General features: G+C 37.3%; 1 protein-coding gene across 1 annotated transcript; it reads left to right on the plus strand.

The window, feature by feature from the left end:
- Positions 1-1,331: 1,331 nt before the first annotated feature.
- LOC147487519 (UDP-glycosyltransferase 86A1-like) lies at positions 1,332-3,492 on the plus strand. The gene is made up of 2 exons (XM_086572150.1): positions 1,332-1,963; positions 2,358-3,492. The coding sequence occupies exons 1-2, from the start codon at positions 1,438-1,440 to the stop codon at positions 3,281-3,283; spliced, it is 1,452 nt and encodes a 483-aa protein (XP_086428276.1). The 5' UTR covers positions 1,332-1,437; the 3' UTR covers positions 3,284-3,492.
- Positions 3,493-18,483: the final 14,991 nt, after the last annotated feature.

Below are 18,483 nucleotides of genomic sequence, written 5' to 3' on the forward strand. Positions count from 1 at the left end.
TCGTGGAAAAACCTCAATAACGGTATCTATGGGAAAGCTAGGATTTCGATCTACATCTTAACAAATAAGAAAAGACCGAGAGAAATAAAAGAAAAGCACAGTCGTACTTCTTCTTCATTGATACATGATTGATCTCCACTTCTTCTTCTTCTTCTCTCTTTTTCTCCACCATATTCTCTCCACACCTTTCTCTTCCTGGAAACAAAAAGGGGAAGTCAACCCTTAAACAAAACCACCATTTTCATCTCACAATAAAATTCTTGATTTTTCAAAATTGAATATCTCCCTCCTCACAACATCTCTTGATTACTCAAAGTTTTTTTATTTTAAGAAATTTAAAAGATGGAATTAGTCAAACTTTGAAGATACAATATCAAACCTACTTGAATTTGGTGATTTCATAATTGTTGTTGTTGCTATCAAATAAGTTGATGTAATTTTTGTTTGTAAATTTCTTTTCAAGAAAATAGAAATATGTATGAAGTTGTTTTTTTTTGTAAATTAATTTTGGATCTTGGTGAACAACTATGCCCTTTTAGATTTAATTGTATTGAGTTTTCCATTTGAAGAGATTCAGATTATTTTGGGTAAGTTTCCGACTGTTTTTTTGTTACTATATATTTGGGGTGCGATAAATTTTGAGAAAGAGCTAGGTGAGAACCAAACACCTTCAGTACTGATTATCTCTAGGACATGAACTATTAGAATTGGATACTCCAAACTTGATTAGGTACCACTTTATATTGTATAATTTGTTGCTGCCAAATAGAGCCTTAAGATTTCGTTGTAGAAATATTTTGGTCACGGTACGAGAACAGGCCGACAGAATTGGAGATTAATTTAGGTTTTAGTTTGGGTCGGTAGATAATTATGGCTTAAAGAGAAATCGGATTGACCACTGCTGAAAAACAATATTATCCTCATTTAAAATTTTAAAGATTCTTAAAATTAAACGATATTATTCTCATTTAAGTTTTTAAAATTCTTGAAAGTGTGAATATTTTGCCTTTATTTAATAAATTTCGCGAAGAATCCCCCAACAAAATAGGTTTTTCAAGAACAAAGATTCAATGACACAACATTCACACTAACTCATCAAGTGAAGTACGTGTTTCCTATTGCCATGAGGACATGAGGTAAGACGAGTGAAGTTTTCACGGAACCATGTAGGCATGTAGTCCGTCAATCTTTTCTGAGGGCAGGAATTCTCTTAAAATCAACACAATATCCTGGCCTTCAATTCAAGTGCGTCTTTGGTCCATCTAATAAAGAAATAGCCATAATGGCTATTCTAGTACAGTCCAAAATTTGTCTTGGGTCAATTCAGTTCCAGATATTCCAGGACCAAGGTCTATGGTTGCTCCACACTTCACACAACAATATACAGAGTAGTCTTTGTTTCTCTCATCCCCTCAGATTCTAATATTCTAATACACAATGGTGAACACTCTTGAACAACACCACCACCCTCATGCCATCATTGTTCCTTATCCTCTACAAGGCCATGTAATCCCAGCTGTCCATCTAGCCATCAAACTTGCATCAAGAGGCATCACCATAAGTTTTATTAATACTCAATCAGTTCATCATCAAATATCTAAATCTCAACCAGATATTGGTGATGACATCTTTGCTACCGCACGTAAATCAGGTCTAGATATTCATTACCATACCGTAAGTGATGGTCTTCCGCTTGCGTTCGATCGTTCCCTCAACCACGACCAGTTTATGTATTCGGTATTGCACGTTTTCTCTGCCCATGTTGACGAACTCGTGGGAAATATTATACAAGCAGGGCCCCCTCTCACTTGTCTGATCGCCGATACGTTCTTTGTGTGGCCATCGTTTATTGCCAAGAAATTTGGCCTTGTCAATGTTTCTTTTTGGACTGAACCTGCCTTAGTCTTTACACTCTACTATCACATGGATCTTCTAAGAGAAAATGGTCACTTTGGTCTCCATGGTACGTAAGATTTATTTATGTATCATTAACGTTTGTTAGTTTCTGAAACTTATTTTCTCAACTTGATTCTGTCTTTGATTCCGATGAGGTACTCGATTTCTTTCTAATTTGTTCTTACAACTCTAAAGGTTAGAATAAATCGAAAGAAAGGGAACTATTAGAATATTGAAGTCATGAGGCTTGGTAAGAACTAAACGGGTGAATATGGCTCGTTCTACCAGCCGCAAATGTTTGATTGAATGAGCAGAGGTTTGCGACTTCCTAAATGTTGAGCCTATATTAATTCATGAACTATATTTCACCTCTCTTCATGCTATTATATATTCATATCTAACAATTAGTTTAGGGAGCTATATAATTTTCTAATTGTTCTTTTGATGAATTTCTTGATTAGCCAATCGGGAAGACACCGTCAGCTACATTCCAGGCATACCTGCAATCGAACCGAAGGATCTAATGTCTTATCTTCAAGAAGTGGACATATCATCAGTAGTGCATCAGATAATTTTCAGGGCCTTCAAAGACGTAAAGGAAGCAGATTTTGTTCTATGTAACACAGTACAAGAGCTGGAACCAGATATCATATCAGCTTTACAATTGGAGAAACCATTCTACTCCATTGGACCAATCTTCCCAAGGGACTTCACTAAGAGTAGTGTGGCCACAAGCCTTTGGCCAGAGTCAGATTGCAGCCAGTGGCTTGACACCAAACCTCATGGCTCAGTGTTGTACGTCTCATTTGGTAGTTATGCTCATGTTAGCAAACAAGATATTGCAGAGATAGCTAATGGTCTTTTGCTTAGCAAAGTTAATTTTGTTTGGGTACTTCGACCGGATATAGTAAGTTCCGATGATACAGATCCACTGCCCGTCGGATTTTCAAAAGAATGTAGCAATAGAGGGATGATCTTGCCATGGTGTCGACAAATTGAGGTGCTATCTCATCAAGCAATTGGAGGTTTCTTGACACATTGTGGTTGGAATTCAATATTGGAGAGTATTTGGTGTGGGATTCCAATGCTATGTTTCCCTCTTTTAACTGATCAGTTCACAAACAGAAAATTAGTCGTGGATGATTGGAAGATTGGGATGGATATCAGTGATAGGAAAAGTGTTACTAGAGAAAACGTTTCGGAGAAAATTCACCTTGTGATGAAGGGAAAACTAGGGGACGAGTTTAGGAATAGGATGAATGAAGTAAAGATGATACTACAAGATGCCATGAATGATGGTGGATCATCAGAGCAAAATCTCAACTTGTTCATCAAAGAAATCCAGAAGAGATGTGGGGATACCTCAGGGCAACCAAATGGCGTGTGAAGTAGCTAAAATATGTTTGAAGTTGTTTGTCCTTACTCCATGTTTTGTTTTTTCGCTGAACTCTTTACTCCATGTTAGATGGCTGTAAACTCTAGTTTTCATTTTAAGGTAGTTTATTTGTGTACGTACAGAGGTGGTTACATACTTTAGACGATTGAACTTGTAAGGTTTAGCTTTAATAATATATTCATGACCAATTCGCAATGCAACTATACTAGGAACAGAGTAAAACTATCAGAAACGGCATTTTGGTAGAAATTCTAAAGAAACAGCTTAGGAGCAAACAAGGAACATTTTGTCACCCCGGCCCTCAATGAATGATTTGATGGATATTATAAGTTTATAGCATAGCGAACTTGCGAAGGCATGAGTAAAATTTTATGGAAATCTCTTGAAGCCTTTAAGGTGGTGAAGTGATAAAAAAATTATTTTTCCTGAAGATTCTAGACAAAAATTAGGTTCAGCGTGCAAAAAAATCACGTCATGGCAAGCTTTAGTTTTTTGATTTAAAATAATACCAATAGATAGTTTTAAGGGATAAACTTTTGTTTGGTGGCATACACTAGATGTTTTTATGTTGTCAACTCTTTGTGTGTACCCGAGTAGGCTATGGTCATGATTGAATTTCTCATGATTGTAAGGCTTAAAGCCTAATATTATTGTAGTGAGGATTCTCCCTCTAATGATCATGCTCTTACTCCCTCTAATGATCATGCTCTTAGGGAGGTATGTAACTCTTTGAAGTTTAATCAAGTCTTTTGCGTCTGGCGGAACTAGGAAAGTCCAACATTGATATGGGTTGTAATATGTCTGCCCCTGTAGCAGTCTAGCTGTCATTTAATCGAGTCCAAAACTTTTTGTATTTGCTATCTATATCTATATCTTAATATTAAAGCTCCCACAAGGGGTATTTTTCGAGCTCTATTAAAATTTCACATCATCATCTCCTATTAAAACGGGACTTCCTTTCCTATTTATTAGACACTTCTAATTAAAACGGGAATCAATTTCCTATTAAAATAGAAATTTCTCCTCTATTAGAAAAAAGAAATTCTAACATTTCTAATTAAAACGGGAATATTTTTCCTATTAAAACGGGAATTATTTCCCTATTGACAAAGGAAAAATATAGCATATCTAATTAAAACGAAAATCATTCTCCTATTAAAATGGAAATCATATTTTTAAATTAAGTCAACTATTAAAACGGGGTTAAAAAATGGGTTTATAAAACTTAATTAAAACAATTTGTTAGAAAATTAAAACGTGTTTTTAAAACTTAATTAAAACAATTTGTTATGAAATTACAATAGGTTAGAGACTAAAACAGGAATCACGATTTGTTAGAAAATTTCTATATGTATATAGTAATGATTGTTGAACATGTTTTCAAAAGAGCTAGTGCGTATACACGGCCTACTTTCTAGTCTTAATATTAAAGTTCCCACAAGGTGTATTTTTCTAACTCTCTTAAAATTCCACATCGTCAACTTCTATTAAAACGGAAATTCCTCCCATATTAAAAAGAGAAATTTTAGCACTTCTAATTAAAACGGGAATCTTTCTCCTATTATAATAGAAATTATTCCCTTATAGAAAAAAAATATATAACACTTTTAATTAAAACGAGAATCATTCTCTTATTAAAAATGGGAATCACACTTTTAAATTAAAACGGGATCTCTCCAATTAAAAAACGGGTTTTTAAAACTTAATTAAACCAATTTGTTAGGAAATTAAAACGGGTTAGCGACAAAAACATGAATCACAATTTGTTGTAAAATTTATATATGTATAGTTATGATTATTGAGCAAATTTTTAAAAGAGCCGATGGGTATGCACGGGTATACTTTCTAGTAAGTTAATAACACGTCTTTAGTTAACAAAAAAAAAAACAAAACAAAAAAAAAAAAGGTAGGAGTCCGCCTCAACCCATAACCTTTTCAAAAAAGACTAATGGCTTTATGGGTGGTTACTGTCGAACTTACATCAATATTTATTTTATGATGACGATAAATAAAGAATTGATTAATGTTTTTTTTTTTTTTTTTTAGAATTAAGCTAGGGTTAGGCTGACCCTCACCTGTATAAATCAACCAAGTCTTACATAGATCGTACCTATAGCATCCTCCTCTATGAGTCTATACAATTCTCTATCTAGGGGAGGTATAAACTTTACCAAGACATTACAATCAGAAATCTTAAGCCCTGCAAGCAAATCTGCCGGCTTGTTAGCTTCCCTGAAGACATGTGCAAAAGAGCAATAGCTGAATGTGGCAGCTAGCTTTGATATCATGGCTTCCAAATTCGAACACGTCCATGGTGGTTTTGCGATTTTTGTGATGATATTCACTGCTGTGAGTGAGTCGGTTTCAACTTCCACCTTTTTATATCCTAATTCAGTGCATAGCTCTAGTCTAATCACGATTGCTTTCATGATAGAGAACAACTTGTACATCACCGCTTCCCGTATAGGCTGCAACCACCTCTCCTTGACTGTTCCTGATTATACCTCCATGGCCGGACCCCTCTGCCGTCAAAGCACCATCTGCATTTAGTTTTACTCTGCCTTCCTCAGGAGGAAGCCACTTACATTCTCGCCTCTTCCTTTCTCTGAACTTTACTCGAATTCCTAATGTCTGACAAAGCTGTCTTGCTTCCAGCGAATCTTCAATCTCAGCTGTTTGCATCTGCATATATCTCTTTAGTTCTCTGCTGATTTTCCTCAGGACTATTTTCGCTGGCCTCTCCCTATTCTTGAACCTTCTCCCGTTCCTTTCTTTCCATATCCCATCAACTGCCGCACATATATAGACCTTATAAGTATCAGCCACAAAGCTGGATCCTCTACATAATCTCAGCAGCGATGACCACTCCCTATTTGAGCTTCTAACATCCGTTGTAATGCCCAGGACTACTTTTATACCATCAAAGATCTCTCGTGAATACACACATTCAAAGAAGAGATGATTTGAGTATTCTCGACTTTGGTTACACAAAAGCGGCGGGGAGGAAGTAAGGATTTTTTTCTGCATCAGCCTATCTTGCGTTGATAAGCTATTCGAGAACAGCTGCCAGGTCGTAAAGGAGTGTCTTGGGATAACCCATCTGCCCCACACAAGTCTCTGCCATCTGACTTTTTCTTCTTTTACCCTCAGGGCTTCATAGGCACTTCTCGACGTGAATTTCCCACTCGGATGCGGTGTCCACACCACTCGATCTTGAACTAGATGCTTGTTGATTCGTGTACCCAAGATATCCTCTCGTAGCCTATTACACTGGAAGTTCTGTACCACTTCGTTCCAATCTCCTTCTGTTAAAAGTTGATCCACTGTGGCATTTAGTGGTAGCTGAATTTCAAAGAATTTCTGCTGCGCATTGAACAACAGGGCTACTATGACACCATAGATCGTGCCATACTAATGTATCTTTACCATTGGTGATCGAGTACTGAATGAGCTCTTTCGCTTCTTTTCTGCTCTGTAAAATGTTCCGCCATGACCATGAGCAGTCTTGCGGTACAATCATCATCCACAAGTATTTGTGTGCCAAAAGGTTCTTCCATACCCAGTCAACCCAGATGCTATTTTCCTTCGCCGCTACTTTGAAGACCAAACCACAGTATGCTCCTTTGTTCCATACTTCCATATTCATGATCCCCAGACCCCCTTCGTCCTTTGTCTTACATGTGGTTCTTCGGCTCGCTTGGTGCACACATCTTTTTGTATCAGTACCACTCCACAGAAAGGTCGCACAAATTTTTTCAACTTGTTCAAGAACTGTTTTTGGCGGAATGAATGTTCGGCCCAATAAACATGTAGTGAGCCAAGCTTATCGATAGTATGAGTTGCGGTCTACCCCGCATGAGATAGCAATTTTGCTTTCCAGGTCCTTGATTCTGCTTTGTGACCTTATCTATTAGTGGTTGACATTCTCGATTCCAAGTCTAGCTGATATGAGAGGAAGTCCTAGGTATCTCACCGGAGGGAGACAAGTTCAATACCTAGAATCCGAGCCAAAGCCAAGCTATCCTGTTGTCCCATAGCACCGGTCATGATAGTGGTCTTACGTGAATTTATCTCAGAGCCCAAGAGCTATGCTAAATTCCCCAAACATTGTCGAGTGCATATATGGAATCCACTTCCCCTTTACGAAGATAAGTACATCATCCGCAAAACGCCCGGATGTGTGAGTTGACTCCTTTTGCATTTAGAATGGAATTGGATCCGCTTATGTTCCACACTCTCTCGATTAGGCAGCCAAGAACTTCCATTATTAGCACAAACAAATATGGAGATAGGGGATCTCCTGCCTCAACCCTCTACCTCGGGGAAAAACCTTCAAAGTCCCATTTATGAGGACAAAATAAGAAGGTGTGCTAATGCATAATCAATCCACTTTTTCAGCTTGGGCGGAAACCAAATCTATCCATCATGTTCAAGATCGCTGCCAACTCACCGTGTCGTTATGCCTTTCTTATGTCCAGTTTTATAGAGCATCTTGGAGTTCCATGTCTTCTATCATATCCTCTCAAAACTTCATGGGATAACAGGATGTTATCCCGTATGGATCTCTCGGGATGAACACCGGTGATTGTTGTCGTGCACTAGTTCGGTATCACCATCTTCAATCTATTGGTGATGACTTTTGAAACACATTTGTAAATCGTGTTTGCCGCAGCAATCGGCCTAAAATCTTCCACTTTAGGCGGGCGAAGCCACTTTTGGAATCGGGCATAGAAATGTCGCATTTGTTCCCGAGGCATTTTGTTTGTTTTAAAGACATTTTGATGGCATTCACAACATCCACCCGGTATCCCAACAAAATTTGAAGAAGAATGGGTTATACCCATCCGGACTGGCACCTTATTGTCGTCCATCTCAAACAAGGCTTCCACGATCTCGTGTCACTCACAAACTTTCCAACATCGCATACATACATACGAAGCCAACAATATCTCGACATTCAGTTCGATTGAAAAATTAAAACTTTCACTCACCGTGGTGGCCCGATACCCATCTCGCTGCGTGAAATACTTCACTATGCTCGGTAATTTCTGCTGTCCCATGCAATTGTTTCTCCGTTATCATTCGCAATTGCCCATATACCCTTCCTGGCTGCCTTTTCTTTCAATGAGTTAAAGAAAAAACTCGAACATCTATCCCCTTCTATCATCCATTGAGCTGCATCCTTCTGTTCCATATCTATTGCTTCCGCTCTTGCAAGATCAATATATCTCTGCATTGCCTGTTTTTCACATCTTCCCAGCCCCACATCCGATGGATTATTCTGTAGGTGTATCTGTGCATCACTTAACTGCTGCCTTGCGGTTATAACTCTCTCATGTAAGTTCGAGAAGTTTCTCCTGGCCCAAGGTCTGATTTTCTCCTTTAGCATCTTGAGTTTGTGGATTAGAACATACATGGGATTAGCATATATACGTGTATTCCAAACTTCTTCTAGCATATCTTTAAACTCCGGTTGATAAACCCAAAAGTACAAAAATCTAAAAAGGAGTCGGGGACCGGTGAAGTCATTCCATGTGAGCAAGATAGGGAGTGATCGAAAACTCCTCGAGGAGGAATTCAGCCCTGAATTAGGATATTTTTGCATCCACAAACTGTTTATTAGACATCTATCTATTCTTGACATAATGCTAGCCGCACCCCGATTTATTCCACCAAGTGTAGAAGAATCCACTAGCATTGATATCAGTTAACCGGCATTCTGAAGACAGAGAATAAAGTCCTGGGCTTCTTTAGGATGCATAGGTTCACCCCCTGTTCTTTCATTCGCTGTTTTGATGTTATTAAAATCCCCCGCTACACACCAAGGTTTTGTGATTGAGCTCTGTAGCCTAATCACATCTTGCCACAAATCTAACCTCTCCTGAAAAGAATTGCTCGCATACACCACTGTAAGGAAAAACTCTTCCGCCTTTGGTAGGAATTCAACCCTGCAATGAATGAATTGCTCTGACATGTCTATCTTCTTTACCTTCACCACAAAAGGATCCCAGCATACCCAGATTCTGCCGGACCCAGCTTTCTCATAATTATTTTCATGCTCCCAGGTAGGACAGCAAATGCTTCTTATTCCATCGTACTTCTCCTTTTTCACTTTTGTTTCGAGAAGCCCAAACACACATAACTTCTTTTCAACTCTCACCTTATTTATTTCCTTTGCTTTCAAAAGGTCATTCGCTCCTCTCACATTCCATACACAGATCGGACCTATCATTAGTGATGATTTTTTTTGTTCTTTGTTCCCTTGGGTCGCCCCCTCTTTTTACTTCCTTGCTGTTTTTTTCCACTGGCTGCTTGTGTCTGTTTATCTTGGCTGCGAGTCACAATTCCCCCTTGAGCAGGCGTTTGAGGTTCTGCAGCCAATGGAATCAGATTTCTATCTTTGAAGTATTCCGTCTCTTCTTCAGATACTACTACGTCAGACAGCTCCCCTAGCCTTGTGCTTTCACTGAATTGATTAATGTTGTTGTAGTGAATAGTGACTAATGAGATACGCGCAGATGTCTAAGGTGACAGAATCGTTCACAGTTCACACATTGGTCCTTGGATAGCCATAGACTAAAAATACCAAAAAAAAACTAAAAACATGCTTTAAAATAAGACCAATGGATGGTTACTGATGAACTTGCATCAATATTTAGATGCTGTTTTGTATTATTTATTTTTGCTTAAGTATTTATGTTTAGATGTGGCACCATCTCCAACTATACCATGGTACATTCCACATGCATGTTTGTATTTACTTGTGCACTCACATGCATGTTTGTATTTACTTGTGCACTCACATGCATGTTTGTATTTACTTGTGTACTGTGTACTGAAGTCGTTCTCGATCAACACTCTAATTGTGTAAGATTGAACTTGATTAGCGGTTTTAAAAATACTTTAGTCACGACACTAGTGCTAGGCTGCTATCTAATTGATTAGTGGTTTTAAAATACTTGGGGCCTGGTTAATTGAATTGAGCCAAGGGAAGTTTTCCTTGAATTGGCAAACCAGAGGTTTTCATGAAATAGGAGCATGGAAAGAAAACTTTCCTCACCCTCTAGGCATCAAGAAATAACAATTTCAATGAAATAATTAAATAGGAGCATGAAGAACCTAACGACAGATTTGTGGACAATATTTCGATAGATGTTTGTGAAGGTGGTGTTGGATGTGAATAAAGAAAACAATAAAGAGACAAAGACAGTAGTAACAGAGAACTACCAAGGCATGTATTAGATTGTTCTTAAGGAAAGATTTCACCCCTTCCAATGGTGTAGAAAGGCAGCAGTGACGTCTTTCTCATAGGATTCAATGATGTACAGTAGCTTGACTTTGCACTAGAACAAACTACTCTCTAAAACAGCAATATAACTCTCTCTGGCGGCTACAGGAAGAAGAGAAGAAGAATAGGGTAGGTTCGAGTTTCTGTTTCTCTGAGATGGATTTCTAATGAAGTGAATACCTCTATGGACGCACAACCTTGCTTATATAGAGGTTTGGTCGGTCATAGAAACCAACTCGCACTAGGACATGGTCGGTCTCCTAAACAGATAAGGAAGAGAGACCAACTCGCACTAGGACACCTAAACTTGCTACTGAAGCAAAAGCAAAAACCAAATTTAGGCTTTTGGTTAATCCACTACCCACTAGACACAACAATAAGCCCAAGCCCAAGCCCGAACTGACACGACACTACTTAGCTCGGCACGGTGCGGGCGGGTGCGCGCGCGTGTGGCTTTGGGTGAGTCCTCCCTCCTAACACAAAAGTATTTGTACCCTAAGGGCACGCCCTTTATGGTAGAGGAATGTCTCTTATACTTCACTTGCTAGTAGTGGATAACCAATGTGGGCCTATCTATTATGCACTAAAGTGGAGAGAACACACTTTGTTCATCTTCTCCACTTTGCACACACACACACTAGTATTTAGAAATACTCAAGAGATTCCAACAATCCTCCACTATTTCAAAATACTAATAGTCCCCTACTATTTTGGAATAGGATATTACAAAAGAAATGGGTTAACGAAATGCGAGAGAGAATAGAAAAAACAATGCATAAGATACTGGTGCTTTACGGGCTTGAACTAGTCATAAGGTAACATCACTACTACAGAAAATGTCATATACCACTGTTTTTAAGAGTGGTAAAAAGGTTTTTACCACTGTTTCTAAACCGTGGTATCAGCTGAGGTGGTAAATACTTTTATCAGAACCGTGGTATAAACTTGTACCTATTAACTACGGTTTCGTATAACACCATGGTAATAAGTTTTTAAAAACCGTGGTATAAAGTCACCATGTTCGCCCAGTTAGTTATTCCAAAACCGTGGTATATAATATTTTTTATTTAAAAAAAATTCCTGATTATTTAAATATTCCAAATCACCTAATAACTTTACAAAATTATTCACATCATATTCCCCTTCATCACATATTCAAAACACCATGGTCTACCATATGACTAATTCTAAACACGATCCGAAAACACAATCCATTCTTAATCCAAAATCCAAAATCTAATCAATACGCAAAATATATAATATACAGAACCTCCAAACCAACTTATTCCATCTTGTTCTGTATTCCAAATTCAATCTATTGCAATGAAAGAAAGAACTACAAAAGAAAAAAAAATGTAAATCTCTATAACTTCACCAAGAACATTCTCCTTTGTGTTGGCCTTCTCGTCCCAAGAACATTCATCAAAGAATAAGCAAAGTTTGATCACCCTATAAAAAAAATAGTTGTGATTAAAAAATAAAGAAAATTATCGAAGATCAAGACAATTAAGAATGAGTGGCATATATTCATTCAAGGAATTTAGCCCTATGGACTCTTTAACAAGCAAGCTTACAAAGAAAAAGAAAATGCAACATTTGGCAACCTTCTAAAAGATTAAGTCGGCGAAGGCATGATATGAATAAATATGATTTAAGTATATAGAACCCAGATAATATAAGCACAAAGAACGTAACCCGGATAATACCTTAACAAATAGCAGTGATAATCATCAGATTGGAGAGCATAAAGTTCTTTTGTTTTTTTGGTCTTCTTGAATTAATAACACACCCAACGATAACAAAATGATCTATTGAGCTAGGAAAGAACTTGCGCATGTGAAAAGATTAATTTACCGAGCTATTCTAGAAGGTTTTAAAATACTTTAGAAACAAAAGCACCACTTCAACAAACTTAGGACTGTCTGCAAAAATTTCTCTTGCATTTAAGTGTACTAGCAAGACATGGACCCAACACAACCCTAAAAAGCAGGGGAACATAAAAAGTATGAAGTAGTCGATGACCTACTTGTACCAAGTGAAATAAGTATGAATGAAACATGACTTATGTGCATGTGCCTGAGCTTGCTTGGGATTTGCTTACAAAGCTTTAGCTTTTGTACTCTTACTACATTTGACGTCAATAACGACTTGTCATAAAATTATAAGATCGAATTTTAAAGATGCATAGATACAACAGAGTTATACCACAAAAAAGACAAAGGATTCTTTAACTAGTAAGCTATATTACCTTGAAGTCTCCCCTTTGAAACCAATCACAATAAGCATCCCCTATCTCCTGCTCCATGCCACTGTAATGGCATCATTGTGCCACTCCATTTTTGGAACTCTTATGGTCTAAGTTAAGAAGACACCTGAAACTCATATAAATGCCATATTGAAGTCTTGTATAAACCAAATGAGTTGAACAGCAAACAAGCTCACCTCCGTGATCAATGCGCTGTTTCTGCAACCAAATTGAAATTATATTATTAAAACCCTCATACAGTCCTGTACCATTTCAAACATTAATTACAAGTTGTGATTGTTAGACTAGGGCTTTATGGGTAAGTCATAGCATGGCCAGAAAAATTGGATCTAAGACGATCAAAAGGCAAAACAAAAGGATTGTACGCATAGCAAAAATTGAAGCTAACCATCTAAACTGCCAAGCAAAAGAGTAGAAACAATGGACCTTCTGGAAGCCTGCATCAAAGCACTACTTAACTGTGTGCACACAAAAGATAACACTGAAGACACACATACACTTACATAGAAGCATTATGTCAATCCAGGAATATTAGTAATGCATGCCAGTATACCTGGTGGCCAACATGGCAAGACAAATTACAAGCAGTGTAGCAGGTCAAATAAACATAAGCAATGTAAAAAGTCAGACCGGATGCCTCTTTTGTCATTTAGTTATGAGCTTGAAATGCTTGTGCAGCAGTCACTACAGCGGTAGCACGTGCCATACGAACCTGACTTAAAGTCCTCATATTACCTTAACAAGTTCCAAACCTTGGCATAGAAGACCAAAAGTGATATGTCTCACAGTTAATAGAAAAATAATTTCAGACTAACCATTTATCTACAGACAACGGCCTTAATTAGCAAACACAACAATGCATGAATACAACTAATAACCAATTTTATCCTCATACATGCATTGCAAATCACTTCCTGCAAGAACACTAGAAGGATATGATTATTCCCAAAAAAATAGTTAAACAAAATTGAATTGTGGAAATAGAAGAAACCCAATTTCTATCGTCAACCAAAGTTATAACCATTGAGAGTTCAGAAAAACAGAGATATCCTAGTTTGCATAAGCAAATTAATTACAACATATCTTTCTACAGTTAAAACCCAATTTAACCAAGAAAAAAATAAACAAATAGCAACCAAATTTTGTTTTCCCAGAATTACCATTGTAACAACCTGATTAAAGATACAACACATAGTTAAAACGGTAAGCAACAGTATTACAAATGAAAAGAAAAACGACGAACAAATGAAAACGCTAAGGAATCACAAACCTACCCAAAGCCAGAAACTAATAAAACTAACACAAAGTACATACACAAGAAAAATATTATCCCAGCCCTATACCTTACTATCACAATGAGACAGAAACCAAAAGAATGATGGCCAATCCTATAACTGCCCAAACAAAACCTAGAATGCAATGAAACTGGATTGGGGAAGAAAATGTTTTATCCTCCTGAACTTGTTAATTTTAACAGTTAAATATGATATATGCAACCTTTAAACTTTGGTTAATTTGCTAGAATACCTCATGTAGGCTAGACTTACAAGTATGCCAACCTCCAATCTCACAATTGACATACTTAGCATAAACCACCAACTTCCTGCCGCCTCTAAGCCAACCTCCGTCACATTCTTAGTTTTGCTATATGCATCAAGCGGAGATCTCTATTGTTGAACGCAGTACAAGACAAACTATAACTCTCTTCTCTCCTGCATTAGATAGTTATAGCTACAATAATAAGAAATGTGAGACGTTTAATAGACTGTGATACTCGAAATGCCACTCTCGATCAATTTTAACTTTCTACCTTTGTATGAGAGTTTAGTTTTTTAAACAAAAATGAGACCCTGAGATGTATATTGCTGGATAACTAAAAAGGATCTTCTTAATTAATGTCAATCAACCTTCCAAATTTGGACGAGAGTTGGTAATTGCAGCATAAGGCTTTGGCTAGGCATCCACATACACAATCTATAAAATCACAGGTCTGAGCTTTCAAACTACCATAAATCACCAGCCATGCTTCCAATTTGAACAAGATAAAGATAAGAATAACTGACCTGGTTCAATTGGCCGAAGCAAAGCTAATCGACTAGATAGTTCTTACCCTTTTCTCATCCTCCAGCTTTCTCATTGAAACCGAGATTGGAACACCATTTGCAATCCTCTTTCTTCTTCCTCGTAGCAATTGAATTTTTCGTTTTGGGTTTTTGATAAGATGGGTGGAAGTTGATACCGTACTGGTGTAGAGATGGGGAGTTAGTGCGTGGCATGTTTACAAATTTTTCGAGTCATGGGCACTTGTTTCTAATTTTTGGTCGACTGATTTCATCAACTCGTGAACCCTAGTGGCAGAAATTGGGGAGAGAGAGAAGTGGGAGATGGAGAAGAAGCGTTTTGCTATAGAATAACGAGTTTTTCCCTTTTTTATTTTCTTGTTTTTCTGACTTTTTTTCCAATCATATTTTGGAGAACTGCTTTGGTCACCGTAGGTGTAATTTTTCCCAAAATATAAACCACTGTTTTCAATGAAATGGTGGGGTGTAGGTATACCAAAAAATAAATTAGGCTGTATTTGATAGTATCGTGGTATATGTCGTATTATATACCACTATTTTACAAAATGAGTGGTATTTGCTTGTTCCAAAACTATAAAAGTGTTTTGTATCATGGTAAATGACTATAAGCCACTGTTATTAGGAAAACAGTGGTATATACCAATTGACCAACCATGGTTAATGTGCTTTTCTGTAGTAGTGCATGTCTTATAATACGTGAAAGTGGTGAATTAAAAATCTTTGAACCAACATTCCCTTGTAGTAAAATAGATCACATGCACCCACACTGCTCTTTTATTATGTCCTTGTTCTGCGGTGTTGCGTGTTTTTGGCCCCCTGTGCTACCTGTGTTTCATGAATGCTCTAGGATACAAGCCTAAATATCCATAAGAACCGACCTAGTTCTACATTCAAACAGGTGGATATCCATCAAGTGTACATTCAGTTAAAATACACTATCTCATTATAAAATGGACTATGGATTCCAATAAGAGTAAAATAACTCATCCTTACTCATTGCAATTCAAGTTATACAAAGTATACAAAAATACTATCTTGTCATAAGGTGGGACATCTTAAAAAAGGACGATAGCATACCAGAGGGACTCGGTGATTTGTTTTTCCCTTTGAATCTACTTCATGGGATCTCCAATCACATAAGTGGGGTTGCCGTCAGTGTCGCCCTCTATCTTAGGCAAAAGTCTCATCCCCCTCGACATTTCAACCACTTGCCTCTTGTGAAGCGGTTTTGTCAGAGGATCGGCCAAATTTAACTCTGACCTCACATAATCTAGAGCCACAACTCCAGATTCTAGTAGCTGCTTTATAGATTGTAGTCTCAAACGGATATGCCTGCTTTTCCCATTATACAATTTGCTCTTTGCCTTCGCTATTGCGGCCTGACAGTCACAATATATAGGTATAACTGGAGGCGGTTTTGTACCAAAAGGAAGATCTGCCAAGAGGTTTCTAAGCCACTCAGCCTCAGCACTTGCTTTATCTAAAGCAAGAAGCTCGAACTCCATGGTTGAACGAGCTATCAAGGTCTGCTTAGAAGATTTCCAAGTGGCTACACCTCCACCAAGGGTGAAAATATAACCACTAGTGGACTTGATATCATGAGAATCAGATATCCAATTTGCATCACAATAACCCTCTATCATTGGTGGAGTTTGTCTAAACCGTATGTTGTAATTCATTGTTCCTCTCAAGTACTTGGCTAGTCTCTCTAACGCACTCCAATGTTCCTTGCTAGGACAATGAGTGTATATGCTTAAACTGCTAACTGCATAAGCAATGTCAGGTCTAGTGCAATTCATCAAGTACATGAGACTACCAATAATTTGGGCATATTTAGATTGAAAGACATTATGTTGATGATTTTTTTGAAGTTCACCACTTGCCTCATAAGGTGTCGACACAGGCTTACTATTATAATAGTTAAACTTCTTCAAAAACTTCTCAACATAATGCTCTTGTGAAAGCGTATAGCCATCACTGTTTCTGATGATTTTGATTCCAAGAATCACATCAGCTTCTCCTAAATCCTTCATTTCAAATTGGGAGGATAAGAACATCTTGGTGTTTCTCACAACATCAAGGCTAGGACTCATGATTAACATGTCATCCACATATAGACATATAATCACATATGTATTCACATCAAAAGATTTAAAGTAAATACATTTATCAGCATCATTTATGTGATATCCATTGGACATCATGACACTGTCAAACTTTTCATGCCATTGTTTTGGCGCTTGTTTCAACCCATATAAAGACTTAACTAATTTGCATACTTTTTGCTCATTCCCTGGTACTATAGTACCCTCAGGCTGCATCATATATATTTCTTCATCAAGATCACCATTCAAAAATGCAGTTTTTATATCCATTTGATGAATAAATAAATTATGAATAGCAACTAGAGCCATTAGAACTCTTATAGAAAAAATCCTAGTTACAGGAGCATAAATATCAAAATAGTCAATGCCTTTTTTCTGGGAGAATCCCTTGACTACTAGTCTAGCTTTGTATTTTTCAATGGAACCATGTAGCTTCAGTTTCTTTTTGAAGATCCATTTGTAACGTATATGTTTCGCACCAGGAGGTGGATCAACTATCTCCCATGTGTGATTAGATATAATTGAATCTAGTTCTGAATGTATAACATCTTTCCAAAAAGGTGCATCTCGAGAACTGATTGACTCATTATAGGTCACAGGATCATAATCAAGAAGAAATGTGTAAAAGTCATCACCAAAATTGGTGGATTTTCTATCTCTTTTACTCTTTTGAATTTCTTGTTCAAAAATTTCAGGATCTGTTGATTGTTGTTCATTAGGAGCAACCAACCTCTCAATGCCAATTTTCAAAGGAAACATATTCTCAAAGAAATCAGCATTTTTATTCTCTATAAAAGTGTTAGCACCGACAAGATTATTATCAGATTTTACTACTAAAAATCTATATGCAGTACTATTATGAGCATAACCAATAAACATACAATTAACAGTTCCAGGTCCCAATTTTCTCTTTTTAGGTTCGTTCACTAGAACCTTTGCAAGACACCCCCACATTTTGAAGTATTTTAGGTTAGGTACATGACCTTTCCATAATTCATATGGTGTCTTATTCCCTGTTTTATTGTTGGTATCTTATTCTGTATATGGCAAGCAGATAGGATTGCTTCCCCCCACAAGTTCAGGGAAGCTCCAGAACTTACAAGCATAGCATTCATCATCTCTTTTAGTGTTCAGTTTTTCCGTTCGGCTACTCCATTAGACTCAAGAGAGTATGGTGGAGTAGTCTTATGAATAATGCCATTCTTGTCACAAAAGTCCTGGAAGGGGTTAGACTCATATTCTCCACCCCTGTCAGACCGAAGTATTTTAATCTTACAGTTAAGCTGGTTTTCAACTTCAGCTTTGTACTTGAGAAACATCTCACCTGCCTCATGTTTGTTTCTAAGTAAATATACCATGGTGTACCTAGAGAAGTCATCTATGAATGTAATATAATAAAACTTCCCCCCCTCTAGACATGGTACTTCTGAATTCACCCAAATTTGTATGAA

Source organism: Coptis chinensis, chromosome 7 (genome assembly GCF_015680905.1).
Source record: "Coptis chinensis isolate HL-2020 chromosome 7, ASM1568090v1, whole genome shotgun sequence".
Classification (NCBI taxonomy): domain Eukaryota; kingdom Viridiplantae; phylum Streptophyta; class Magnoliopsida; order Ranunculales; family Ranunculaceae; genus Coptis; species Coptis chinensis.